Below are 27487 nucleotides of genomic sequence, written 5' to 3' on the forward strand. Positions count from 1 at the left end.
TTCTAATTCTGTATCGGTGATGTGCCTTTGAACCCTCGCCTATGGATACATTTTTAGACCATGATTATGTACAAAATGTCGTGAGGTATGTTATGTTCATTTCTTTGTTCTGTTTTACATTTCAGTCGGCTGACACAGAGTACGACTCGGTTGGAAGCGCGGAGGCAGAAAAAATGGTGTTTCGGGAAGTCAGTAAGTATACCTCCGTACTTATTCCTAAAAGTTAGAAAGTACAACAATGTACTTTGTACTCGGGACACCGTGTCTTTTTCCTTTTATCTATTTTTTCAGGCAGAATTTCCATACAGATAAATTGAACTGCGCTTGACGTCTACTTTTGTGAAATTGCTGATGGGTGACACTGTATGATTTTTATGACTTGACTGTATACGTAGGATGCTATGTAATCGCACCTTTCCCAAATCCAAAAATAAAATGATATATTTCTATACGTTTTGATTTCATCTAGCTACCACTCTATTCTAATGTGCATTACATAGATACTGATTTTACCAACAGCAATAGCTGATTACAGGTTTGCGTAGCAAAACCTTTGCTGGTTTCGTCGGCATGTGTGGTGGCCGCCATCATGATTTTGTGGGCAGGGTAGCCCTACAATTTCATTGGGAGGGGTGTTCTAGGGGCCGCTAGCGTTCTCTCTATTTTTAACAAATCGGCACACAACTTTCACACATTCAACTCAAATAAAAGAAAAAAATTCCAATTCATATTTATAAAAAGACCCCGTAATCGCTAAACTAACATAGCAAACCTGAAGTATATGTAGCACAAATACATAACTCTAGTTCTATAAATTTTTTTGCATTAGTGGACGAGTTCGGTAACATCATCAGACTGACCAAGTCTGGGCGGAGAATCAAAGACGGGAAGATCAGTAAGGAGCGGTACGACTGGGAGGGGAAGGCCAAACGGCGCAGGGAGCGGATAGATGCCGGCCTGGAACCCAAACCACCCTCACCAGAGGTAAGACTGTGATAGCGATTGGCTCTTCGGAGTCACGTGATTTAAGCATTCGCCATGTTGGTAGATTATAGGGCTGACCTCAAAGTAATGACTACCCATATATATGAAAGCATGTTAAGATACACTGAAACAAGGCTTCATGAAAGTACTAGCCCAAACTTCAATCTTAAAAATTCTTCTACACTGCAAAGTCACAAGGGATTAGTTGATAACCATGCAAAGAAAACAGAGGGTTGTACAGCTCAAACTCCGAGGAAAGCTGCCAGTTTCAAGGAAACCCTTACCTTTGACTCTAGATTTCTGATGTATCCCTCCGCATGACCCAACAACTCACACCTATCCTTACGCCGACTAAAATGGCAAACTAAACAAAAGAATTTCAACCAAAACGGGAAAGCTAAGACCCTACCTGTTCCCTCTAACCAAAAAAAGTATCCAGATTGGGCAAAAAATGTCAAGCAAAAGAAAGGTTTTAAAGATTTTAAGTAGGGACTATAAAGGTTATTGAATATTTTGTACTCCACTGCGCAACGCAACTTTGGGGTCAGCCCTAAAGACGCGTCAGTCAGGAGTGGATAGAGAGGCGCCCAAACCGCCCTCACTATAGATGAGACTGCGATAGACTTTATGTTTATCATATTATTTTTTTAAAAAAAGAAAAAGTTAGTCTTAAACATCATTCTCTTGAATAGTACTGACAACGAATGCTGAATAAGATATAGCAATTATGAATTAAAGATTAATGAATAGAATAAATAAATAAATAAATCTTACGGATGGCTGAACATTAGAATACTTGCAGAAAGCATATATATCAAAACGAACGTAAAACTGAAATTGCTTCACAACATCATTTTCTAATAGCCTACAGGATGGAAGGAAACAGAATACATCATGCCCACACAGCTAATGAATGCAGACCGTTCGTAATGTCAAAGTTGCGTACCTGATCCCTTGGGCAAACATCGCGCCGGTTCTGTCAACTCCCGCGGTACAAGGACGAGGACACAATGGCGTGGGTAGTCACATCGGATTAACCGGAAACAAGGGACAATGTCTTTATTGTGAATCAAATCACACAAAAAGATTGTGTGCGTGGAAGAAAGAAAGTGTAACAACTGAAACCTACAGTCAAATTATTATTTGAAAATCCATCCATGATAATCGCCAGAAAAAAGACACAAAGTTTCTTTGGATAAGGATCCGGATAAAAAACATAAGAGTATGGAGAAAAGTAATTTCTACTGACCTTTCTACTGAGAAAATACCGTTATCGTCACATCAATGTTGCTATGTACCATAAGGTGTATAGGGAGGTGCCCATCCCCGTCTCATAGCCCTGGGCCACACTGCGGTGCAATCACTGCAGCAGGGGGCTAGTCCACTGGCAGTGGAGTGTGTTTAACTTCCATACTGTTTCATAAGTATGTACCATTTTTATAAAGTCTTTGGTGTGACTCAATGCGTCTCTCATCCAGGGGTGTCCTACCCGGGAGTTGAACTCGGGCATTCTGGTCCAAGTAATCAGAACTAGATGTGGTAAGTGACAGAAGCGCAATACACCACGGGGACACCCCCAATGTTGCTATGACGAATGTATAATTCTGAAAATGATGCCGAAAATTGATGTCACAATGTGAACAAGAAAGGCACTAGTTTTACACCAATAGAGACCGCTGAAACACCACCCGTCCCCGCATTGAGATCTGTCACTAACGATGATAAACGGCCTTCGGTACTTTCTGTTACTTGTGGCTTTCAAGTTTTGACCTCAGGAGAATACTGGAAAGGTCGAGGCAAATACCCTTGACAAAGGATGTCTTTTGCATCCGTTTGGTTGCTTGGTTACCAGAGTATTTGGATATTTAAATTTGTCTGAAGAAGACCTTACTTAGGACGATTTAGAGCTTGATTATTTGAGAAAAAATAACCATCATGATAACTGCAACTCTGGATCATATGATAAGATTTCAGGCCGTTTAGAAGACAATGCCTAGTACACAGTGTGGGAATCGAACACGGGAATCAACTTGAACATTTCTGAGAACAAGGAGCTGTTGGGAGGACTCCAAGGTCGGTGTGTTGAATCAGTAGTGATCACGCGATGCGGCCAAGTTTATGCACCAAGCTCACGACCACTGTCAACAAACAACGGCGGCCTTGACGAGGAACCTAGAAATCGTCCAACTGCAGAAACGTCAGTGTGCGGGCCATCCTTGTGCTTAGAACGCTGAGTTCGAGTCGACCAGTAACAAGAGGGTCTACAACGGCGAAATTCATAAGGACCTTGGTTACTCTTCCAACATCAAAAAACGTTATAAGTTTTTTTCAGTTCTTTTATTGAAAAACGCCGACTAAGATTCGTTTTAAGCAACGTCGGCATTCGCGAGGAGTTGCTCTAACTGAGAAACCGCCAGTTCTAGACTGGTCACAGTTCTAGATTGTGAACACTAAGTTCGGGTCGTTTTTAGACGTCGAAGACTGAAATATTAAGATGCTGAGTAGGCGAGGAATCTGGAGACGGAGGATGAAGGAACATCCGCTCTTCCCGAGTAGCAGGGTGATCACACTTGAAGACCTGATGGAGGGACTTCTGACGAAGTCGAAGGAAACGCCGATCGGGAAAAAGTGTTGTCGCGTCAAAGAACAACGGAGGGACAGCACTGCGGATGTGGGTGACTAAAGGAATAGGAAATAGTTTAAGGACCACTAAAATCAGCCTAAAATCACCCTAAAATTGAACATTTACAGGCTATGAGATAGATATGCTCAACCATGCTAACTGCTTATTACTTGATATTATACTAATAGAAGGCTAAGTTTTTTGACGACTAAAATGCTGAAATGGTGCAAAAAGTAAACTACTCGGAAGAAGAGGCTGTGCTAATCAAGGGTTTTTTCGAACGGAGAAGATAATGGCATTCATATAAAACCTGCTTTCTCTTTATTTCGAAAAGAGCGAAAATTGAATGTGCCATAGGCTATAATCTAATAATCATGTGGTCTCTTTGAAATACATGTCTAAACGAGTTCCGTCCCGAAATATCTTTTCTGGAATGGGCTTGTCCTCTCTAGCCGTGACCAATTTTCTATTCATTTCAGAACGAGAGAAAACTGGTAGACTCTCAATATCTAAAGCTGCTTAGTCTAATTCCTACCATCTATTAGTAATTTGGTCTGGACTGTGTTGACCAAGAATGACAACTCTTTTCCCGAAACCACTTTATTTGTTAGGACGAATAATAGGAAATCAAGGAGTACGTTGATGTTGACGAGCATGCTTTTATATTTCTCGCAGTACGAGGAGGAGGAGATAGTTGAGGAGTATATCGATGAGGAGGGGAACGTGGTGCGGACGGTCAGGAAGGTCCTGAAGCGGAAGCCTGGAACCGGACCGCCTGGCAGGGAGGAGGAACCTCGTGAGTTTACCTTTAACTTATATATGTAGATTCATTTTCAACGTTAAGGGAAACTAAACATATATACTAGTGCTGCGTGCCTACACGTAACATCAGGAACAGATAAAGGTACCGGTATAGAGGTTTAGGTACAGGTCTGTACCTGTACCTGAACAATTTGAAAAATTAACATGTGTTTTTCTAAACTTCTGCAATGACAAAAACGTAAACTGTTTTCAACTTGTCAGTATCTTTATCCAAAGTACATAACTAGGTTTCCTACGGCCAAACTCCCTTGGCCTTGCTATCAAAACTCCCGGCCTTCCTGAATGAGCTGTTGCATATTAGTTACGCTGTTCCATGGTATCACTTTGGTCCCGTTTAGTGTTGCATGAGGTCAGAAGATCAGTCACACTAAAAAGCACATACTGGGTGTAAATTCATATCGGTACAGTACCGGTACTTCATGATCCGGTATTTTGGACCTGTACTGAATCAATTTTTACGGTACAGTACCGGTACGCAGCCCTTATATATACATATACAACAGAAACTTCTTCCCTGCTGTCTAACGCATAACCTTAAACAACGTAGGTGTCCAACGGCTACCTTGGCAGACTGCGACGTTACGTATTTTGTTTCTCCATCATTTGGATATACCTTAAACAATTTTCAAATGTTAGATAGCAGTAATGGTAACGGCACAGTGGACATTGAATTCAAACGAAGGTATGAACTAAAAAAAGTATATGTAAGAAAGTTACTATCTACATCTACAAAGGAGGGGTAAGAACCTATTCATATCGTGTTCCGTGATGTTTAAAGTGGACAGACCTTAAATAAGTTTCGTTAGGTAAATAATACCTATCTCCAAGGAGATTCATTTCAAGAAGGTCTTAATCGAAATTCTAAGGACCCAGTCATGTACGACATTAGCCGACTTTTATGTCCGCCCTTCTCATTGGCTCATTGTCTGTCTCAAGGCCATAAATCACAACCGACAGCATCAGAACGTGACCATTGTATGTCCCTAGACAGTGAATCACGACTGACAGCAACAGAATGTAACCCCATTGTACGCACGTCTCGACGGTCAACGAGATAATGAATGTCCTTAGAACTGAGATTACGTGAGGTCACAAACAGGATGGAACTATTTTACGGTGTTTAAAAGGGGGAAGATTAGTTGGAGGCGAAGTCAGTGCTGGAAAAGAAATTTAAAAAAAATGAAAAGGAAGAGGCATGTCAGACTAGAAGCTAACTTTGATCTGTAAAACGACGTCGTAGAAGAACCAAACCTTTCTTCCAACGGTGTAGAGGAAATGGGCCCAATTTTTGTTTTACTATCAGTATCACCTTGGACTTCTTTGGGCAGAATGACTGAATCACTCACTTCTTGTATTTGACCTTACAAATGCGCGACCACAGTTATAGTAAGTAGCATAAATGGAAGACTCATTTATTGAATAGAAGATGAAACCAGAGCTCTAGTCACCCCCTTCATTGACCTGTCAATGGAATATTCTCCACTCTACTTGACATGCGCAGGCATATTGGCCACAAGCAAACAAATCGTGACTGCGAGATTTATATTCCCATTACGTGCTCTCCACTAAAGCAGAGCAATCTGTCATGTAGTTCAGCAGAATGACGTCACTGTCACGGGAATTTAAACTGTCAAAGTATTATATATTAGTCATCTTGATCTGCTTGTTACATCGGTTGAACGATACCAAACTCCCCCAAGACTAAAATGTAGTTCATGTATTAGTTTTGACCAGACGAGGTGCTTTTTTAAAGTACATAATAGACAAGCACTAAGTAACATGAGAAAACAATCATAGAAGTGTCTAGACATAAATCATATAAAAGAAATGGTGAGAAATAAATCTCTGTGTCAGTGGCAACAACAGAAGGTTGTATAATACTTGGTACCTACAACCTGTCTCAGATGACGTAAATGCGTTGTTGATTAATGTTATCTTACATAAAGCAATTCACATGAAAAATTAGACCTACCTGACAACGCTTGGGACGACCCATTTAAACGATATAGACACAACAAAAAGAAACTTTGATAATTACTTGATCTTTCGTCAATTTGTAAAATTTGAAAAAATATTGAGATCCCCTCATACTTTGAAAATATCCCGCTGTCTTTTATCTTCTATTAAAAGGTTGTCTTGTTGGATACTTGGCACCCGTAATATTCTTCGAATGGTACCGCCTAGGCATCTTTACAATGCACTTAGAAACCAAGATCGTTATAACATAATCAAACGCCGATATGCTATTCTATGCCATACGGCTTCAGCGAGCAAATTCAGATGAACATTGCGGGCTCTTTGCGGAACATTCGTACTCGGACAGCTAAATCTTGACATCTGTTTCCTTGTGATATTTTTCTCTGTGTGTGGAGGCAATATAAGTGAAGAAAAATGTTGAAAGGTCTTAGAAATCGCAATTTTAAGTCGGTTGCTACTATTATCAAACTAGTGACGGGCCTTCGACGGGTGAACCAGATATTCCGGAAGGGAGGGGAACAGATGCTCCAGAGACTGAAGAACCTCATCGCAGCCTGTGAACTGGACGACGACATGTTCCTTACAGACATCGACGAAAGAGGTGAGTACTTTGTAATGTGTTAGCGATGGTAATAATAATTCTATGAGGATTTATGTGGCTATATAATTTTACAGAGAATTTATACCCAAAGGGTTTACACAATGATCACCACGAAGACATGTTCCTCATAGATATAGACAAAAAGGGCAATAATTAAGAATTGTAATAAGGATGTCTATAGCAATAGTGCTATTGAGGATTTATTTCTAAATTCTAAAATATTGATAATGTAGACGACATTTTTTTCTCACAGACATAGGCTAATGGGAAAGCGCTAGATTTTCATTTTTGGTAACCTTTCGTTCTTATCTATTATTGAATGAATGAAAGCCTTTATTGCACATTTCTGCCACACTTGGCTAAGTACAGGCCACAACAAGACAAAATACAAGTATAGTTAACGGATATAGAAGAATATGACTATCATTAGATAAATTCTACTTCTCCTCGCTTTTCGGTTATAGTAGATATAAAAGGACAGACGTGTTTTTCAATGGGAGGTTTGTCTTTTCAGTACAACCTCAATCCCCGACCTTCGGTGTTTAAGACTAAGTGTGGCATATCTCTATTAAATGTTTGGACGACATGCATTTAAAGGTTCCTTGATATTTGGCTTTAAAAACCAATTTATCAATCACCCTTTTTGTACATTACTTGTTGTGTGTGTTACACTGAATGTGTCAATAATAATAATGACTAATTTTTATTTTTCTCACACCCCAATAGACTCCTCGATAGACTTCCTGTCCCACTACCACCTCATCGACCGGAACAAACTGGAGGGGTACGCCAAGGCCTTTATCGTGGAGGATCTGGATGAGGATAACATCCTCAACTTACAGGTAGGGCTCTTGTCCGGTATTTATTAAATTTCATCATGCTACCTAAGCTCCGCTTTTGGTGTGACCCACTGGTGAAACGTAATGTTATAGACAAATTGCCAGGCTTTCATCATGAAAGACGTGGACGAAAGTAACATCCTCCACCAACAAGCCGGGTTTTAGATTCTAAATGAACGCTTCTAAATATAGCATTAATATCAGGCTAGCTAAAATTTTCAATCTTTATGTATTATCTTAATAGTGTTTCACTTCATGAGCTTAGTAATAAATATTATTGCTCAACAATGTTGGAACGTCGGTAACCAATAAAGCCAAACAAGGCAACGTCCAAAATCAACGGGAGAATCTCGAATGAAGTTTGCTTATCAAGCAAAAAAAAGAAGTTATAATGTCGTACTGAAGACTACGTAGTACGTACTAATGATAATATCTTATACCATCATTGATCCCATTTTCTATTTCACCTATGACTTGGCTGTGCTCTACAGATGCATTTGTTTGCACAATATTTTAGTCGCAATATACATCACCTCCAGATAAAGATGCATGACACCTGGCTATTCAGGTTTGAAGTGCCGCCAGGTGTGCTAGCTCGAGCCAAAGGTTTCTCTGACAAGCAGTATTCAAATCTCTGACATGCTACCAAAATGCGTGTGAATATCTAAGTAACTTAAGCAAAGATTTTTACAATAACCCGACGCGAGAGGTATGGCAATAAGGCCTACAGAACGCAACAAAGGTCAATCTGGGGCAAAAGGGCGGATCACTTTATACGCGGACGGTTACCTAGAAATACGACTCGATCCCAGAATCAATATTCACCAAAAACACATCGATTCTTACGTTTTTTTAAAAGGCTCGTTGGTGTTTAAAATCATTTCATATTATGAAAAATGTGAACTCAAACCCAGACCTCGACACTCGAAACCCTTTCGTCACTTTTTTTGTCGCGCACTACCACGGATCCCTGTCGCGGAAGAATTTGTATGTGTTAAAGTGAACACGCTTTTACCTTTCATAATGTTCGTATCACTCACGCCTGGCGTTTCTGCTTTTACTTTTCAGGAAACTCGGATCGCCCTGGAGGGGATCCAGAGCATCACGAACGTCTCTAGGAAACAAACGGACTATGTCCTCAGGGTATGCTTAACACATTTTCTACTCCTTTCTCCTAACTATCCTCTATGTAGTCCTTAGATACAGTTTCCCTCAAATACACACGAAAACATATATTTTTACACAACATTTATACTTTACAATACGTCGTAATGCATGCATCGTAGTGGTTCTCAGGGTAAGCTTCACATATCACAAATGTCATCTATGGATGCAAAGAGACTAAGCGAACTTAAACAGTAGAATATAATAACCTCATAATAATCCATGCTGGTAAATCGGGTTGTTAAGAACCACTGGATATGTATTGCACTAGATCTGGCGTTACTGATTATTATCACAAAATCATGACGTTCTCCCTTTCCGCCCACCCAGGTTCTCGGTATAGATGACTCGACTCACGTGACCTTTAGGATGTTCGCTGTCATCGCGGCCTTGTGTGAGCGGATGTGTACATTAGAGTAAGTTATAAGGCATTAGTAAAATATTAGTTATGATATACTGTCATGATACCACTTGGACAATGAAGTTAAATCATTAATTAAGATAATCAATATTACACATTTTTTAGTTGTTTTTGTGTTCACATGTATCTGTAAATTTCATTGTTATTGAAAAATCTAAATAAAGATTTAAAAAATTCATAATACATAACAACTGACAAACAATGTTCACCTTTTATATCAACATATAAACTACGCACAAAAAGTTCGGAAACTTAACTTTGGTCGATCATATTTCCGTTATTTTTTTACCGATTTCAATGTATTACATATCATTTAAAAGCTTATTTGATTTCCTTTCCCATGATACCAAACTTATTGTGATTGCGAGTTCATGAAACGAGCATAAGGCCTGCTAAAGTGAGTGGGTCGAAGAAAGAAAGTGCCCAGATTACCTTACTATAGTCAAACATGCTATTCCGTACATATTCTTCTGTTGATATTGACTTCTGTACGAGGGTATTGTGAAAAATCAACAAGAATAAACAAGACATATTCATGAAAGCTAAGTTTATTCTTTATCAAAACCAACAATCTGTGTCTTAGTAACGGGTTAGCAAGGAGTCTTAGTAACGGGTGGCCCAGCCACGCACTCTCACTACAGCACGGCACCTCCTCCTCATACTCGTCACCAGTCGCGCAATGCGATACTGTGGGATAGCGTCCCATTCCTCCACCAGCAGTCGTCCTAGGTCAGCCAGCGTTGTTCTCTCGGTCACTCTTGCACGGACAGCTCGCCCAAGCTGATCCCATAGATGTTCGATGGGGTTCAGGTCCGGGCTCTTAGAGGGCCACTCCATCCTCTCTACACCTGCATGCTGGAGATGGTCGGCGATGATCCCTGCCCGGTGTGGGCGGGCGTTATCATCTTGCAGCAAGGCATTCGGCCCCATGTTATGGAGGAAAGGGATGGCCACCGGATCAAGTATTGTGTCACGATATCTTTCTGCATTGAGGGTTCCTGGTACAGGTCTTGTCTTTCCCCTGGAGGTTATGCCTCCCCATACCCCAATGTTTGTTGTGAAACAATAACAAAAAATAACGCCTGTGGATGACGATACCGTTGCAGGACGCAGGTGTTTATGTGGTGCAATTGGATCTTCGATGTGCTAAAAATAACCTTGGATGTTCTGTGTGCTAGAAATAATCTTGGATGGTCTGTGTTCTAAAAATAACATTAGAACCTGAGGAAACAATATATTGAATCATCATCCGCGCCCATACCGATAGGATGTCACAGCGCGCGTATGACACCAACAGGGAATTTGGGGCACTTTTTCTCCGTGACCCACTCACGTTATTAGTCCTGGTACTTGTTCCGTGGGTTTTCAATCACAATAAGTTTGGTATCATAGAACAGGGAATCACACAAGCTTTATAATGATATATAATGCATCAAAATCGGTATAAAAACAACAGAGATATGATCAACCAAAGTTAAGTTTCCGAACTTTTTGTGCGTAGTTTATATGTCGCATCATTTGAAAGAAAAGGTAAAATTACGTCAAAATGGGATCTATTATATTATAGGAAATGCATATCTTAAAGATAACGAGATAGATTAGTATACTGAATATCATATGTGATTGTCATGGAGATTTATCGTTCTATGTGTTCACTTCAACAGTTACAAGGAGAAATACTGGATGGAGCTGACTAACCTGATGGACATAGAGAGGAAAATGGCGCTCTACAAGGTACTGAAGCGCCACCTATAGCTACCGGTATCATTGCTTTGTAATAACAATAGGAAGCCCTTGGTGGAACCCATACGCTGCTGGCATTGTATACTGACTCGTGATATTGAACCATTAAGGTTACTTTTAGTGCGCTTGCACGTAATCAGGAAGATTTTGCATGATATCTTGGTCAATGTCTTCAAGCAAAGTCTATTTTTATTTACTTTTATTAGTCCAAAGTTTGAATTCTACAGATAGCATACGGTATTTTTTCATATAAAGAATAGTTTCCATGTTGGTTCAAATTTATTGTCTTTTCAAATTTCACGTAACTAGTGTACTAATAACTTTATTGCAAATTCATGCCCGGAGGCTTACTGCAAGAATACAAGGAAATGAGATAATGATGATAATAATGTATAGTGCACAGTAAGTCTATATAGTAAGTAAGCACAGTAAGGAAATAAACCCAAAGTAAAATGAAAGTCGTCAACTAGTGCTACTTCTAATCTTAGCAACTTTTATTTGGTTTGATTTCTTTTTTGAGTGCATTGCAAGTGGAATATGAAATTCCCGACGTTTTGTGAGATATTTGCGTTGGTTGGTGTTAACAGAAATACATTTTTTGTAGGCCTGTGCGACGTACAAAGCTTACCACCATTGTTGTTGTCCCTATTAGGCGATGTTCTACTGTAACGTGAACTCTGACCGCAGCGCGAACTACATCAAGGCGGACTCACTCCGGATCGAGCTGATCGCGGGCGGTCTGAACCGGTACCAGGAGGAGTACATCATGTCCAGGATACAGATCAACGAGTACAGAGAGGTCAGTAGATTTTACGTTTCAACGGTCAGAAATACCTTTTGATAAGTGTTAAGTGTGACACGCACTCCATCGAGGTTTTTTTTTTTTTTTACTTCACTTTTAGACAGACAAGGACGGCGTGGCACTGCACTCAAGTTTTCCATAACTCATTTTAACAGTGCCACGTACAGAAGACAGATATACCCATTTTTACGTCTGGGTGAAGTGAAAAAAGTCGTGTAAAGTGCCTTTGGCAAGGGCACAACATCGGTGGCGTCAGGGAGATTCGAACCCGGAACCGCTTGGTTTACGGGCCGAGCACCCTGTCGTTACGCCACACGATCCCACCTGAAGTCCATTGGGGTCTGAAGTAGCCTGAAGATACTATCGGGGGCTCCCCGATATCTCTACGGCGTTGGGAGTGATGCCAGCCAGCCCAGACAGCTTAGCTGCTCGGGGTTGGGTTTAGGGCCTTGGACTAAATTAGCTTGCCCCCTAGGCGGCGAAACTCTCTATGGCAGCTAAAGTAGAAAGGCTGCGAAATTCTATATGGCAGCTAAATAGACAGGCTGACAGAAACGGCTCAATAAAGCAGACCGGGGCCGGTAAACATCCCTAAGCCGACCCCTAGAGACTTGGACCAGGCTAGGTCTGAAGTTATGTTGTGATTTTGTTGTTTTTCAGGTGTCGTTCCTGGACTACATGGCGTACATCCCACTGTTCTTGTCCATGCACGAGAAGATCTGTGACAACCCACTGGACAACTCACGCAACAAGTACGCCATGCGCGTCGGCTCGCCCGTCATGCGCGACCAGATGCCGCTCGGACTGCCGCTCAGACTGGCTGCCGCCTCCATGAAACCGTTCAAGGTACGTGGATGTTCTGCAAAGGCTAAATAGTCTTAACCCCTCCTCTCACTGTACCAGGATTGGACTGAACTTAAGTGGATTCGTGTTACCCTTGACTTTATAATGGGAATATCATTCAAAACGTACAAGTATGACCAAAAAGACAACAAAGCACACAAAGCTTAAAAAGATTCGTATTTGTCGATGAAATTCGTTGAGTATCGCCAGCGTGCCGCGGGTCCAGTAAGAGGGGGTCTTTAGGTAGCCCCCACCAGGTTATGGACAGTAGAATTCGGCAAAAATGGGGTGAATAATTGAGAAGGAGAGTGAACCCGGTGCAAGAACAAACATAGTTCGGCAAATGAAACTCTGTGGTGCCCAAAGTCCCCTCGAAAAAGTTATTCCTCCTATAGCAAGTGTTGTTAGTCTGGCAGAGACTACGTTTTAGGTATACTCCTTTTGTTAGTTGTTCGGTCAGTACGTTTCTGAACAGGTTTAGTCTATTTTAAGGAATATCGAAAGCTCGTACGACTGGGTTGTATAAAGTGATAGCATGTGGGCTTCCTCGCACACATATTTTAGATGGTATTGCAAAACACAACACAAAAGCAACAACATTGAGAAACTGCTAAATTTTTGACGATGATGTTGCCAGGGTTAGAAATTAAAAGTTGGAGAAGATATATCATATGTATACAAAAGACCCAGTAATGTTTTCTTGGGAATAGTCCTAGACAGAATGGTGTACTAACGCCCCCTGACTTTATCCACAGGTACCGCAGGAGATTCTGGACGAAGTCGAGGCCCTGTCGACGCTGGACACGCTGAAGACGGCTCCCAACATGGTGCGCCTGCGCGCACTGAAGATGAAGCAGCGCGGCATGACCAAGAGCACCAGCACGACCAGTCTGGAGAAATGGAACGCCGACGCCACGCACAACATGGCTAACAAGTACGTAACGATGTCCCCTTATTGGTCTAGCAAGGAGTGGATCAGTACCATTATTCTCCAAGCAGAGGTTTCGGTCGAGTGAGGTAGGAGTGTCTGGGACTTTTAACGTTTCTCTCCCTTCACGGAGAAATCCCGGACACTCCTACCCAACTCGACCGAAACCTCTGCTTGGAGAATACGGGACCATGGGGTGTCTGTGCGTATATGTACGACTGTACATAATGTGTGTTAATGTATGAATGTGTGTTTGTATGTATGTATGTGTGTGAATGTATGTGTGTGTGTGTGTGTATGTGTGTGTGAATGTTTATGTATGTGTGCGTGTGTAAATGAATGAATTAATGAATGAGTGAATGTGTTTATGTGTGTTAGTATGAATGAGCGTTTGAATGTGTCTGAATGAAAGTGAATGACTGTGTGTACGAATGTTTGTGTGTGAGTGTGTGTGTGTGAGAGTGTGTGTGTGTGTGTGTGTGTGAATGAATGTGTAAGTGAATAACTGAGTGTGTGGGTGGGTGTGTTTATTCGTGGACGAATGTGAGTACGTGTTTGTTTGTTTGTTTGCTTGCTTGTTTGTTTGTTTGTTTGTTTGTTTGTTTGTCTGTGAATTTAGCATCCTGCCATACTCTCTTCATAGCTTCATAGCTTTGCTATTTACCTCCATTTTATAACTAGATACACACATTCCTGCACATCTTGGGGGAAAATAATCTAATTCCTTACAGGTTAGGTCTATCCTTCAAGATATCTTCTGAAAAACGTTCTGAAACATTTTTGTGATATTGATCATAAAACTGATGTCGTCTCTCATCTACAGCATTGCAACACTAATAGGCGGTGTGAGCCAATGACGAAACTACCAACCAGTCGTCTGCTGCAATAGACCATGAGAGCAACGTCAACCGTCGACAGCCACCAACTGCGCCCTCTATACTTGATATATAAACTATGTGACTCTGTCTGAGATCTCTATGTATTTTTGTGGAAGAATGAATGGCTATATCCGTCCAACGTTGTCGCCGTGCCAAAGTTTCTCGTTGTATTTTGACATCTTTATGAAGTATCTAACTTGTATACGTATCTTTCAATTTATGTTGACGACGGACAAATGATTTTGTTGAGTCTATAATTCTATGATATTGAAGGACATTCTCTTTAAGTCAATTGGAAGTAAATGTCTGTATGCGACGAAACCATCTCTACTTCCTAGCTCGTATTCTTATTTACACGAAATGACGTAGACTTGTGGCTTCGCCACTTAAAAATTATATTGGTACGAGTTTGAGATCGTTTTGTCTCTTGCATTAGGTATTTATGTCTTTCATTAGACATGCCATCTGAAGAAATGCAAAAAGCATGACATCACTAAAAACTGTAGATTCTGTACCATGCTCGATATTGTTAAAATCTTTCTAATCCGTTTCATCGTCCTATAAGATCTTATAAGTGTATTTTTTCAAATGTTTGTGACTTGACGCACATCACTGTGTCGTACTGTGCGAAAATAAAGATATCTCTACTGCTGTATCATGCTCGTGTTAAAAATCTTTTATCATCCCACAATAGAGAAAGCCTGATGTCTTTGAAAATCTATCTGTGCAAAGCTATCTTCACAAATCTCCATATCAAAGGGTTTGGACTAGCATACATTCTATATCTTCTATGACCTTGATTAAAGCCCCTGTCGCACTTGAGGGTATATACAAGTCCGCATGAGTTGCGTATTAACATACTTTTGGTTTAGGTTAAGTTTGCAGCCGAATAAGTCATTTCTTTGGGTTGATAACTAGGCTGCACAACGGTTCATGTAGATCAAAGTAGAAAACTTCTTCCCCTCAAACTTTACTTAAACCAAAGAAATGTTGATGCGCAACTCGTGCGCACTTGAATATACGCACAAGTGTGGCAAGGACCAAAGATCCTTGAGTTATAGAATGCACAGAGTGTACTATGCGGAAACAGAGCGGGAATTTCTGGGGAATTCCTGACAATCGAACATAGAGTACACTATTGGGCTCTCTCCTTAATTTTGCTAAAATCACCAAAAAGAAAAAAAGAAGATTTTGAAAAAGGAAACAATATTAGAAAGTAACACAATTTACATTGCTGTACAATTGTAAGTGATTTCCGCTTTTATTTGATTGCGTTTTAAGTATTTCTCTGCACCCAAGCAAACTATAGGGTCCATTCCAAGTCACCAAAAGGGTTGTCCGTGTCATCATTTACAACGTTTTTAATTCTTTGTAATTATTTTTCTAGGTGATTTCATACTTTGGAAATATTATGAATGTCATTTCAACTCCGTAATCATTTGCCCGGTTGTGAAAAACTTTGGAACTATCCATGATGTGGAATGTAGTATTTCTAATAGTTTCTAAATAATGGTTACAACATTCTACCATTTTCTACCATTTTCTTTTTACAATTATTTGTAACATTTTGTAAATGGGTCAGTGGGCTGTGAAGAAAGCAATTCACACATCTTTGTGAATTATGCTTGGGCACCATGCATAGATGGCTTGCCACAAAGGGCCTAACAGTGTCCAGCAGTGAAATCTAAAAATTAACAAAGGCAGACAATAGGGCTGGATTAGCACCTACTTTCATGGAGGCAATTACCCAAATCCACTAATTAAGAGAGTGTTGTAAACATTTCTCTATACTATAGATATACTGTATAAAGATATTCTGTGCAGTCCCTTTCAAAATGTTTCCAAAAGATCTAATTGGATTCAAATAAATTGAAATTTTCATATTCAATTTTTTTTTGAAAAAAAATAGAATTATTGTGACTTAGATGATCAAAGTATTCTTTCATTCAAACTAATTACAAATATCATTAAAATCCTCTTGGTGACTTGGAAAGGACTCTACGATGAAAAGCTTCACTTGAAACTATCAAATTCTATATATCGATTATTACAGCAGTAAGGTATTTGCAAATTATTTAAAGGTTTGGATTCGTGTAATCTATCACATACAAGTTGAATTTTATAAAAATCCTATGCTTTAAACATTCATTTGTCTCAACTCAATTAACAATGTATTTTGAAAAATAACGACCGCTTAGTAAACTAACTAATTTGCCATGCAGTTTAGAAATACATCCAAGGTACACCGGACTTCTAAATAACTTAATGAAAAAAAATTGATCAGAAAGTTTTTGATAAATAGCACTTGTGTAGATACAGCCACTGATGGTGTGTGTGTGTGTTTGTGTGTCCGTGTGTGTCCGTGTGTGTGTGTTTGTGCATGCGTGCGTACGTGTGTGTGTGTGTGTGTGAAGTGTTGTGTTGTGTTCCTTCTATGATATTATTCCAAATACTTAAGATGAACCGTAACCATTCATTCTCAGGGCAGCTTTATGTTTCTGATTGACCTAAATCGTCGTTACCTCTCCCGTCAGTCCCCTTGTTGAAATTCCGCCCTGTGGCCGAATATGTGTTTGAGACTATGACTTGACTTGACTTGTGATACTGTAGGGAAGACTGAACAGTTAGCGCCTGCGCCTAGACCCCGCGGTGAGACACCTCAAGTAAAAACCAGGTTTAAACCATTGAAAATCCTTTCTTGGCGGATTTTTGTGTGAAATCTTGGCAGTATAGGAGTGGTTGTGGTAGGAAAGATACTGTATTTGCTGAATTACTTGAAATAAATGGTCTTTCTCTGCCTTGTGGGTTTCGGCAGCCCCCTGATATAGTGGGATGTTCTTCAACTGGGTGTCTGAAGACTGTAGAACTTATCCAAGGGCTCTGATTAGGGAGGGGGGGAGGTATCTGGAGAATAGCCGTATAGAAATTGTCAGGAATGAATCTGATGACAGTTCACATAACTGGTTAGTATTTGAGGGTAAATTTTTGTAGTCTGATGTTTTGATTCCTGAGATAATGATACCTTCTTTTCCTTCACTTCCCCATAGGCCTACATGCTTTACTGGTATCTATTGTAACTGTTTAGTCTCCCCTGTATGAACAAGGGCATGGAGTACGCCATGTCTGTTTGTGCATTTTAGCCATTATGTCCCAGATGAGTGACTCTTTCAGCCGCTCGCTTGCAGATGAAGGATCGTGTTGCTCTATCATCACAGGCCACGTCGTACCATTGGTCAGTTCCCCAGACGTTCTTCATCACTATGGCAACGCAGAAGTTGATTTTGGCGCCGTCCGGTTGAGGGAATCCTGTCCTGATATCCATGGGCGACCTAAGTTGTAATGGACACAATGGTTTTGTGTCAACATTTGACTCCTGTGCTACTGTGACAGCTTAATTTTGAGTGCATGTATGTTTATTCGTCTCATACACTACCAAAAATCTATTTTTCTTATTCTTTCTTATTTCTATTGTTTTCTTGTGTTGAGAAAGATTTTCTTATACAAAGGAAAAACAAGAAAAATTCAAGAAACCTTCAGGGAAGTCTTGCCTTTGTCAATTCTTACGCAAAGAAGTCTATTCTTTTTTGTTCTGAATTTAACTTGTTTTAAGAAAATATTTCTAGCATACTGTTTTTCAATAAGAATTTTCTAAAACAAATAAGAAAAATGTGCTTTCTCTGGCTTAATATAAGATTTGGTTTTTTGTTTTGTCAAGTTTGTATTCTTACAGATTCTTCCCATAAGTAAATTACATGTACTTTAAAATTTGTTTCTACTTGAACTATTTTCTTGAACTTTCATGGTTTAAGTTAATTTAAGAAAAATATTCTTAGATGCAATTTTTGTTTGTGCTTAAAACAGGGATTCTTGTTTGTGCTTAAAACAGGGGTTCTTGTATACATAATAATATTCTTGCTGACAGAAGGAGAAACAAGAAACATAAGAAAAACGATTTTGGTAGTGTACGTATGTAGTTTTTCACTACTTACTTATTTGTCTTCTTTAAAAGTACTTGTTCATTCGAAAATGGGGCATAGGATGTTCTCCACCTTTTTCTAATGAGAAGATTGGACTTAAATGCATATCAAAGAATAATAAGAATAACCATTTTGTTTTAAATTTCTGGACTTTTATTTGTTATGGTAGACTGAAGTTTTGGTGGACGAAATGCCACTCACCAGTCCATATAGGTCACTGGACTGCCATCGGTCCAGACGAAGGTTCGGTCTCGGTAGATATCGTAGAGACCTTGGGGTAACACATTTGATAAGTCATCGGCAAATATTTATCAATATATATGCTTAACCCTCAAATACCCGAATGGGGTGAGGTCCAACTTTTGCTGTGCCTTTTGAACATTTTTTATCCTTGTCAGTAAACAACTTTTTTAACCTCTTTTCTAGGAAGATTGGCACAATACTGTTGACATTATAAAAGATAGTCTGTGTTGAGTCTGACTGGGGTCAATGTTTACCCCAGCAATGCCGTCTGTAACTCGTAAACTGATTATCGTATGACCAACAAATTTTTACAGGATGATGTACATGTGAACTTATATAACTATAACAACTTTCATGACGTAATGTAACGTTATTATGGCGTAATTTTTGTGATTCTATCCTCCATCCTGAATTTTGACCGATGACGTAGTCAAATTAGCATAAATTATAGATGTCAAATCATGAAAGTGACATTGGATGACAAAAGATGATAACGATGTAAGAAAATAAATGTGGCGTACCAACAAAGCTTTGAACTGAAATTAGCAGATTTTGTAAAATATGCCTGTCAAAAACCCGTTGCCATGGCAACACGAAAAACGATGAACTTACTTTATTAATTTGAAATCTTTGTAAATGATACTTTATGAAAAGTCACCAAGTTTGGTGGCTCTAACGTAAGCTGTTCAGAAGTTATGCACCATATTGAATTTGGCGCGGGCGTCAAAAATCACCTCCTGGTCTAAATAGGGTTCTTCTTCTTCTTTACTGCTTAGCCTCATATCTGAGATTATCAGCAGTTGCGCATGGGTTAGATACAACACAAGTGCCCGGTACAAATAAAACAAAGGGGAAAATAAAGGAAAGGTGCTAAGGAACATAAACAACTGAATTTGTGTGTGCAAAGGACAGGACAAGTGAATTTAGTGAGTTAGTAATACAATTATTTACATATATACAAGGACGTGTAGGGGTGGCTCAATGCAGCAAGGTCCTCCCCAGCTCAGTTTTGAACTGGGAGAGGGACCCCGCCTCCGCCGCACCAGGCTCAAGTTCGTTCCACTCTTTGATGGTGCGAGGGAAGAACGAGAGCGTGTAGTAGTTGTTTCTGCCCGCGATGGCCTGCAATGTTTGAGAGTGATTGGTGCGGCGGGAGCATCGAACCACCGGGACAATTATGGTCGTGTGTGGAACATAAACAATATTATGGATGATCTTATATAGAGTAACTTGGCGGGCAATCTTTCTGCGCAGTTCTAAAGACTGCCAGTCCAAGTTTCGCAGCATAGCAGTGACTGAACTGGCGCGTCTATAATCATTACACACGTAGCGGGCTGCTCTTCGCCGAACCATCTCGGTTATTTCAAAGCGTGGTCCTTCTGATCTTTCTGCGTAAATTATGACAATGAACTCGAATTATTCATGCCTAAACATGCCAAAACATTCCTCTCACACTGATTAAGAAAAGTACGGATGATGATCAGCGAAAAAAATGAAAAGGGAAAACATTTTGTTCTGTTATTTTAGTCGTAAAAAAGTTCGGGTGTTTGAGGAGTAATTAATAATCCAAAATTTTGCATATTTTCTCCCTTGATTTGTAACATCGGTTAGGCATTTATTTCATCCATTTTCGAACTACGCAACCAACTACAGATACTATAAATCAAAGCATGGTCTCCATTTAAAAAAAAATATTTTCAGAGGTGTATTGTAACATGCCCAATTATATATGTAACGTTAGTTACTAATATATAAACGAAAGCTCCATGGAAAGTTTTGTTCAAAACGTATGCAATACTTTTAGGCAGTATATATATAGAATACAACACGTGGTGTTCCGTATCACCCGAGGTACCAGCCCGAACGCGGGTAGAATCCGACCTGCGGGAACATTTCACATGAAACACACATTTCAATGAGGAAAGCGCCAAAAGTTGAGGGACTTTTCTGTCCTGGAACAGAAAACTGTAACGTTAACAGCATTGCTTCCAACCTGCGAATCCGGTATTCGAATTTCGACGGCGGCGCAACTGGCGCGTTCTAAATGCATTCTAAATATTCTATGGAAGCCCGGCCGTGTGATACAACTCTAGAACCTCATGTGATATGGATAGTTATCACACGGTCCGGAACACCCGTATCAAGCCCAGGCATGACATAACCGGCGGCGCAACTGGCGCGTTCTAAATGCATTCTAAATATTTCATGGAAGCCCGGCCGTGTGATACAACTCTAGAACCTCATGTGATATGGATAGTTATCACACGGTCCGGAACACCCGTATCAAGCCCAGGCATGCGCATGACATAATATTCCATACCGATAAAAAGCATTGGATCAGCGGTTCGCTTGACGACCACGTTGGTGACCAGGAGGAGGTGAAGAAATTCCATTTCCGCCCGGTCAACGACGCTGGTTAAGTTGGCGCCATATTCTTGGCACTTGGCGTCTGACTCCTCCCAGTGCACTGGTGAGTGATGTCGAAAGGTCTGGTAGCAGTTTCGGCGGAACAAATGCCAACCACACGGGCAAATGAAGCCTAAGTAGTTATTTTGATAAACAAACATAAAACTGGATGTTATAAAGCTTTATGTATCAAACTTGCAAAGCAACATAGAACATCATTATATGTCGATTTATTTCCATGCAATAAGGTGTCGTTTCTACACTACCAATTTTTTTCTTGTTTTTTGTTATTTTTCTTGTTAACTTATGTTGATAAATATTTGCTTATATAAAGAAAAGCAAGAGAATTCAAGAAACCTTCTGCGAAGTCCTGTCTATGTCAATTCTTACATAAAGAATTTTATTCCTTTTTATTCTGAAGTTAAGAAAATATTTCTAGAATGATGTTTTCCAATAAGAATTTTCTACAAAAATATGTCTTATTATAAGATTTGTTTTTTGTTAGGTTAGATATGGTATTCTTACAGATTCTTTCCTAATATTATTTTTTCTTGAAAATTTGGTTCTACTAGAATAATTTTCTTGAACTTTCTTGGTTTAAGAAAGTTCAAGAAAAAATTCTTAGATGCAATTCTTGTTTGTCCTCAAAACAGGGATTCTTGTTTGTGCTTAAAACAGGAATTCTTGTATACAGAATAATATTCTTGCTGCCAAAAAAAATTATTTGTAGAAGGAAAAACTAAGAAAATCGATTTTTGGTAGTGTACCTGCATCGTCGGGTAGGTGCTGCACTTGTCGGCTAGCGCTAAAGGTACTGACGTTGAACGTTGCCATAAACCCACGACTCTTGCCGAAATCATCATTGTTGCTTGTTGCCAGCATGGCCAAACGCATTTCATTGGAGCTTGACACGTATCGCTTCTGTTCGCCCTCGCCGCGACAAAGCCCGTGGATCGTGTTCCATCCAACTGTCAGGAACCTGTCCCTGATCTGCAGCACACGGCTTGTACAGGCGCCTCCCGAGTATCCAGGTAAATCAACGTCCAGCAGCAGAAGTGTGATGAAACTTCCGCGAGGACCATCGATGGTCCACAGGCAGATAACTGAAGACGGGAAGGCAGTCGGGTATCCGGGGGAGTAGATCAGGCCACAGCGGTATTGGTCAGCGCTGCCACACTGGATATTCCCACAGGACGTCTTACTGGCCATACAATCGTCACACACTGGAAAAAAACACGAAACAGGCTGCTAGAGGGGCTGAACATTATCAATAACTACTTCTTCATGACACCAAAAACGAATACCAGAGCATGTCCAGGACAAAGAATACAAACACAAGAAGTTCTGTTGCAGTTTCAAGACTAGACGCAAGGAAGACCAAAATTCTATTTGACCGTTTCAGTCGTTACACGGACCACAAATACAGGAAGCACCAACAGCAAACAAATACACGCAGAACAAACTCAATTAAAACTAGAGTTCCACGACCTCATACCTTCGCCGACTGATGTTAGCCTTTTCGAGTGAATGCTTATCACTCAGTATGTAATTAAGGTCCTCGATTGCATGAATTTCAAGTGATCCTTTTCTCTACACAAAACACAGCATTAAAGTAAAATCTTAGAAAAGAGGGCCATTGTAGCATTTCCTCATATATTATGTAAATGAGGCCATCATGATTTATGTCTGATAACGTCCACATTTGATTATTTCCCAAACGCCACAAGAATGAAATCCCATCATTTACCACTCTGGAATTATAGTATTTTGTCATAAATTATGCAAACTAGGTATTCGTTTGCATAATTGATATCTATCAATATTCCTCTCTTTCTCAGTTACATGTCACGTGTTTGACTACAATGGAATGCAAGGGTTTGTATACTTTTTCACATCACAGATCCTGATTTGCATGATTTTTATACGATCATGTAAATCATCACTTAAACTATGTACATCCCTACAAATCATGACGATCCGTCATCACCTTCTTGAGTTACTAGTATTCTCTTTCAAAGTTTAAAACAAACCCATACCTATACCTACACGAGTTCTCCCAAGAGTTATAAAAATAATCACTGTAAGAATTAATTGGTATCATAACTTTTATCTTTACTACAGAAATTAAGGCAATTTGTTGGCAATGTATTTGCTTCAATTATGCCCTTATTTTCATAGTCGACATATCAATCAGTTTTTATCAAACCTATACCTTCCAACAGGGAGAGCGTTAGATCGTAAGACTGCTGTGTTTAAATGCCCGTGTGACCTCCCTGACCCCAAAACAGAGCCCTGCACCAGGCAAGTAAAGTATCACATGTGTCCTCCAGGGACGTCTCACAGGGAGCCTGCTCCGGTAAACTAGGTCACCTGTCAGTGCAATTTAACCTGAATATATAGACTTAAAAATAGCAAATTGAAAGGGAATTGTAGACATTTCCTTATAAATTATGTTAATGAGGCCTTGTCATGCATGATTTTTGTCTGATATTGTTCACCTTTACTTAGCTTCCTAATGATACAAGAATAAAAATTCCAATCATTTACTATTGCGGTATTTTCAATCAGTATTTTCTCATTAATTATGCAAAATAGGTAGCTATTAGCATTATTGGTATCTATCGATACCTCTCTCTTTTTCAGCTATATATGTCACATGTTTGAGAGTCCTATTTTGAAAGGCAGCAGATTTATAAACTTTCCTTGCTAATTATGCAAATTAGCTCCTGATTTGCATAATGAATATTCAATTATGTAAATCATTAATCGAGCTATCTACATACCATAAATCAAGACGATCCGTTGACAATAAGTCTAGTTATTCATGTCCAAAGGTCAAAACAAATAAATTAAAAACACCCGCTGCAGCTCCAAACAAGCCGCTAGAGGGCCCAAACGTGCACAACTTACTTCATGTGGCATGGACTATCTACCACACAAAAATCATGACCGTAGCACTTGCAGAAAATTCGACCTCAAACTTCGAAGCTACACTGCAGTACCCAAAGTACCCGCTAGGAGGCCCATCATCGAACTTGACCTTCCCCTTTAATAAATCTACCTATTCACTAAATATCATGCACAACCATTAACAGCTTCTCGAGTTATCCTGTCAACAAACAAATACGCATACATAAACAGCCCACTGCAGTACCGCAGGAAAATGCCAGGTGACCCATTTTTGAACTTGATCTTCGTTTTCACAATCCCTACGTACCCACCAAAAATCATGCAGATCCATCATCAATACGTCGAGTTATGTTGTCTACATACAAACACACTAACAAAAAAAGTCCACTGGAGCACTTTAGAAAAACGCCAGGTTAACCATTTTCGAACTTGACCTTTGTTCCCACAACCGCCATCTACCTACCAAAAATCGGCAAGATCCGTCAAAGTTCTCTCGACTTATGATCTCGACATACATACGGACCCACTTTACAGTTGGCGTAACCGATAACATAACCTTACCGCGAATGCATACATTCCCGGCGAAGGTAACAACATAACCATCATCTAAAGAAAGTGATAACATAAAAGGGACGCTTAGATCTATTGTAGATCTACGTTTAGGTTCATTATTCGTGCCGCCTTTGGATGTAAGTAGTGTACCGTGCGTTCTTGTCGCGATCGTTTGCCAGTGAATCATATATCTACGTCAAAACACTATAACCGATCGAGAAATAACTGTTGTTATAGGTACCTGTCATGTCCGGAATGTAAGCAGTTAGTTCGCCCACTGTAGTCTCTGAAAACTCAGTAAGGCTATAGTTTGCAGTAGTTTCACAGTCATCACTGTGATATGATGAAGGATCTATGGGTCGTGATAAACGGGCGTGCATGTATCATTTGGGATTCACGAATTCGATAACGTGCATATATTTCTTCTTTTGAATTAAAAAAAAAACACATGCGCACGATGTCTCATGCTATACCCCGAAAGTTGAAAAGCCACCTAAAGAAATGTTTACGTTTTAGAAAAAATACAGAATGATTAGCCCCACTTGATTGTAACATTATATCAAAGACTTATAATAACCCTTATTTTTAGTACAGGTAATTAGGATGCTAAGTTTTATTCAATACTTCTATTCTTTATGTTCAATAGTTGTCGTACTTTGCATCGTCTATGATTGCCGTGCAATAAAGGCTTTTTTCTATGATGAACTACCAAGATACCTTTCTCGCAGATGAATTCTTTCTCAATTAGGCTGCAAGGTTGGAGGCTCCATGGACCTGCAAATGTTCAAAAACATGACATTAGAAATATCGTGGACGTATTAAGCCAATTATTAATATGCGTAAACATATACAGGTTACAAATACAATGGTATCCTTTTGTAAACAAAGGCCACGGATACGCTTGCTCAACAGAAAAATGTTATCTCTAATATGCATTCCATATGGATCAAGAAGACACACCGTGTTCTTCTAGAAAGCCACAGAAGGGATCATTAAGCCTGAAAATGTATTCCTGGAAATCATCTAATGAAATGTCCTGGTCTTTGAAGAGGTCACCAACAATACTTCCATCGCTCCAAGTAAAGTTGAGAATTTTCTGAAAAAAAAGAAGAAAGGAGCAGCAATAATTCAGACGCTGAACTTGGTTTTATAGTTCTTTACCTTGTATAAATGTTATACTATATATTATACTATTATTATATAGAATATCATATTATGTTATATTATATTCACCATATATGTACAAAACTACAGCTACCTATCATCACATGGTGCAATGTGATACAAGCAATTGGATTAATTTCTTAAAGAGTCAGACGCTTCAGATGGCATACATTATAGCTTACATAAGTGACTGAAAAATGACATTGATGATATCCATGATATTCGGATGCCAGGAGGATAGCCATATGTCATAAGCGTATATCAAATTTAGGTCGTTGTGAGAGTTCCCATTTTACCGAAGTGATGATGGACACTCTTCAGCACCTCTTACAGTGAAACGCCGATTGTATATTGTAAATAGATAATGCAGAACGATATTGTTATCCAGTGGTTATATCATGACATTAAACATTCACAGGTATTAGGTATTCCGCAGCTGCCAGGGAATGCTTACCGATATCATTGATAAGTGATTTGAGTTTTTAGCAAAGCTTTAGGAGCGAGCTTAATAGTATATTTTGGGCCCGTTTCACAAGAATTCCCAGAATTTTGCATGGACGCCGCCTGTCACTCTATACCTTGATAGTAATGTCTGATATTCCGGCAAGAATTCCCAGAATTTTGCATTGGCGTCGCCTGTCACTCTATACCTTGATAGTAATGTCTGATATTCCGGCAAGAATTCCCAGAATTTTACAGAAATCCGTCTGTGGACCCGCCTGTCACTGTATACCTTGTTAGTAAGGTTTGGCATTCCAGCACGCAAGTCGATGACAGGTGACCTACTTACGTGGTGTCCGATTTCGTACTATTGGGAGCGTGTCAGGGAGTTAGAGACGAAATCTAGTGTCCTTGGTTCGAAAAGGGTTTTCAACCCACCCCAGTTGATCTATTATCACAAGAACTTGTTGAATACCATGCCCCCCCCCCCCCCCCAAAAAAGCTCTGTGGACACCAAATCTTCAGACTGGCTTGGCAGACGCCTTACTGACTCAGTGCTTTGCCAGTAACAAATATTATCATGGCAGAACTGAAGAGTGCTACGTTGGTACTTTCTTTACAGTCAAGTAAGCTAAACCCAGACACCTTCACTATGGCAATAATGTGGGACCAGGGCAGTCAAAATCTCAATGAAATATACCTGTCTTTCTTTCTTGATTACGATAGCATCAAGCTTCATTCCTATCCATCCATTTCCAATGTTGTCTCGCAAGAACTCGTTTTCCTGTGGCGCGTTGACGGACGCCAGGTGGCCATCCTGAACTTGGCAGTAGTTCTCCGCAGCCCACCAGACAAGTGGCGAGGGGAACTTCTGGTAGCAGCGTTCTTCAAATATCGTCCAACCTTTACCACAGGATATGTCCTTAACACGATTATCTGCAATTTCAAAGAATCAATATGAATAACTCCGCTTTATGGTAGATATCATATACCAGATTTAATCATATTTTGTACAGTTAAGCACTAGTGTTACTGTCATGCAACATAGGGAAAATTGAAATTATGAAATAGACTTGTTAGATTTTGTTTCCATGCTTGGTATTTTCAAAAGCTGTAATCTACAAAGCATGCATGCAAGCATTTGTCTTTACGACTAAAGCAAAATCTAA

General features: G+C 39.8%; 2 protein-coding genes and 1 long non-coding RNA gene across 5 annotated transcripts in view; 1 reads left to right on the forward strand and 2 right to left on the reverse strand.

Moving 5' to 3' along the window:
• The window catches only part of LOC136435711 (uncharacterized), a 41171-nt gene extending 25891 nt beyond the window's left edge, over positions 1-15280 (forward strand). For all 3 annotated transcript variants that reach the window (XM_066429378.1, XM_066429379.1, XM_066429380.1), the window contains exons 22-33: positions 126-192; positions 830-984; positions 4283-4403; positions 6879-7007; positions 7734-7849; positions 8915-8989; positions 9341-9426; positions 11096-11165; positions 11827-11973; positions 12637-12822; positions 13575-13753; positions 14571-15280. In XM_066429378.1, the coding sequence (XP_066285475.1) occupies positions 126-192; positions 830-984; positions 4283-4403; positions 6879-7007; positions 7734-7849; positions 8915-8989; positions 9341-9426; positions 11096-11165; positions 11827-11973; positions 12637-12822; positions 13575-13753; positions 14571-14604 (1365 nt within the window). In that variant the 3' untranslated portion in view covers positions 14605-15280. The remainder of the gene's footprint in view (positions 1-125; positions 193-829; positions 985-4282; positions 4404-6878; positions 7008-7733; positions 7850-8914; positions 8990-9340; positions 9427-11095; positions 11166-11826; positions 11974-12636; positions 12823-13574; positions 13754-14570) is intronic.
• A 644-nt stretch (positions 15281-15924) lies between these two features.
• LOC136435716 (macrophage mannose receptor 1-like) lies at positions 15925-22471 on the reverse strand. Its single transcript, XM_066429397.1, has 4 exons — positions 22019-22471; positions 21166-21384; positions 18804-18873; positions 15925-17954 (listed from the first exon to the last, which is right to left on the reverse strand). Exons 1-4 carry the CDS (start codon positions 22458-22460, stop codon positions 17762-17764), a joined length of 924 nt encoding a protein of 307 aa, XP_066285494.1. The 5' UTR covers positions 22461-22471; the 3' UTR covers positions 15925-17761.
• Positions 22472-24954: 2483 nt separating this feature from the next.
• LOC136434559 (uncharacterized) lies at positions 24955-25803 on the reverse strand. Its single transcript, XR_010755764.1, has 3 exons — positions 25674-25803; positions 25431-25487; positions 24955-25065 (listed from the first exon to the last, which is right to left on the reverse strand). It is a non-coding gene; the product is annotated as an uncharacterized lncRNA (long non-coding RNA).
• Between the last annotated feature and the right edge of the window lie 1684 nt (positions 25804-27487).

The sequence above is a fragment of the Branchiostoma lanceolatum genome, chromosome 5 (assembly GCF_035083965.1).
Source record: "Branchiostoma lanceolatum isolate klBraLanc5 chromosome 5, klBraLanc5.hap2, whole genome shotgun sequence".
Lineage (NCBI taxonomy): Eukaryota > Metazoa > Chordata > Leptocardii > Amphioxiformes > Branchiostomatidae > Branchiostoma > Branchiostoma lanceolatum.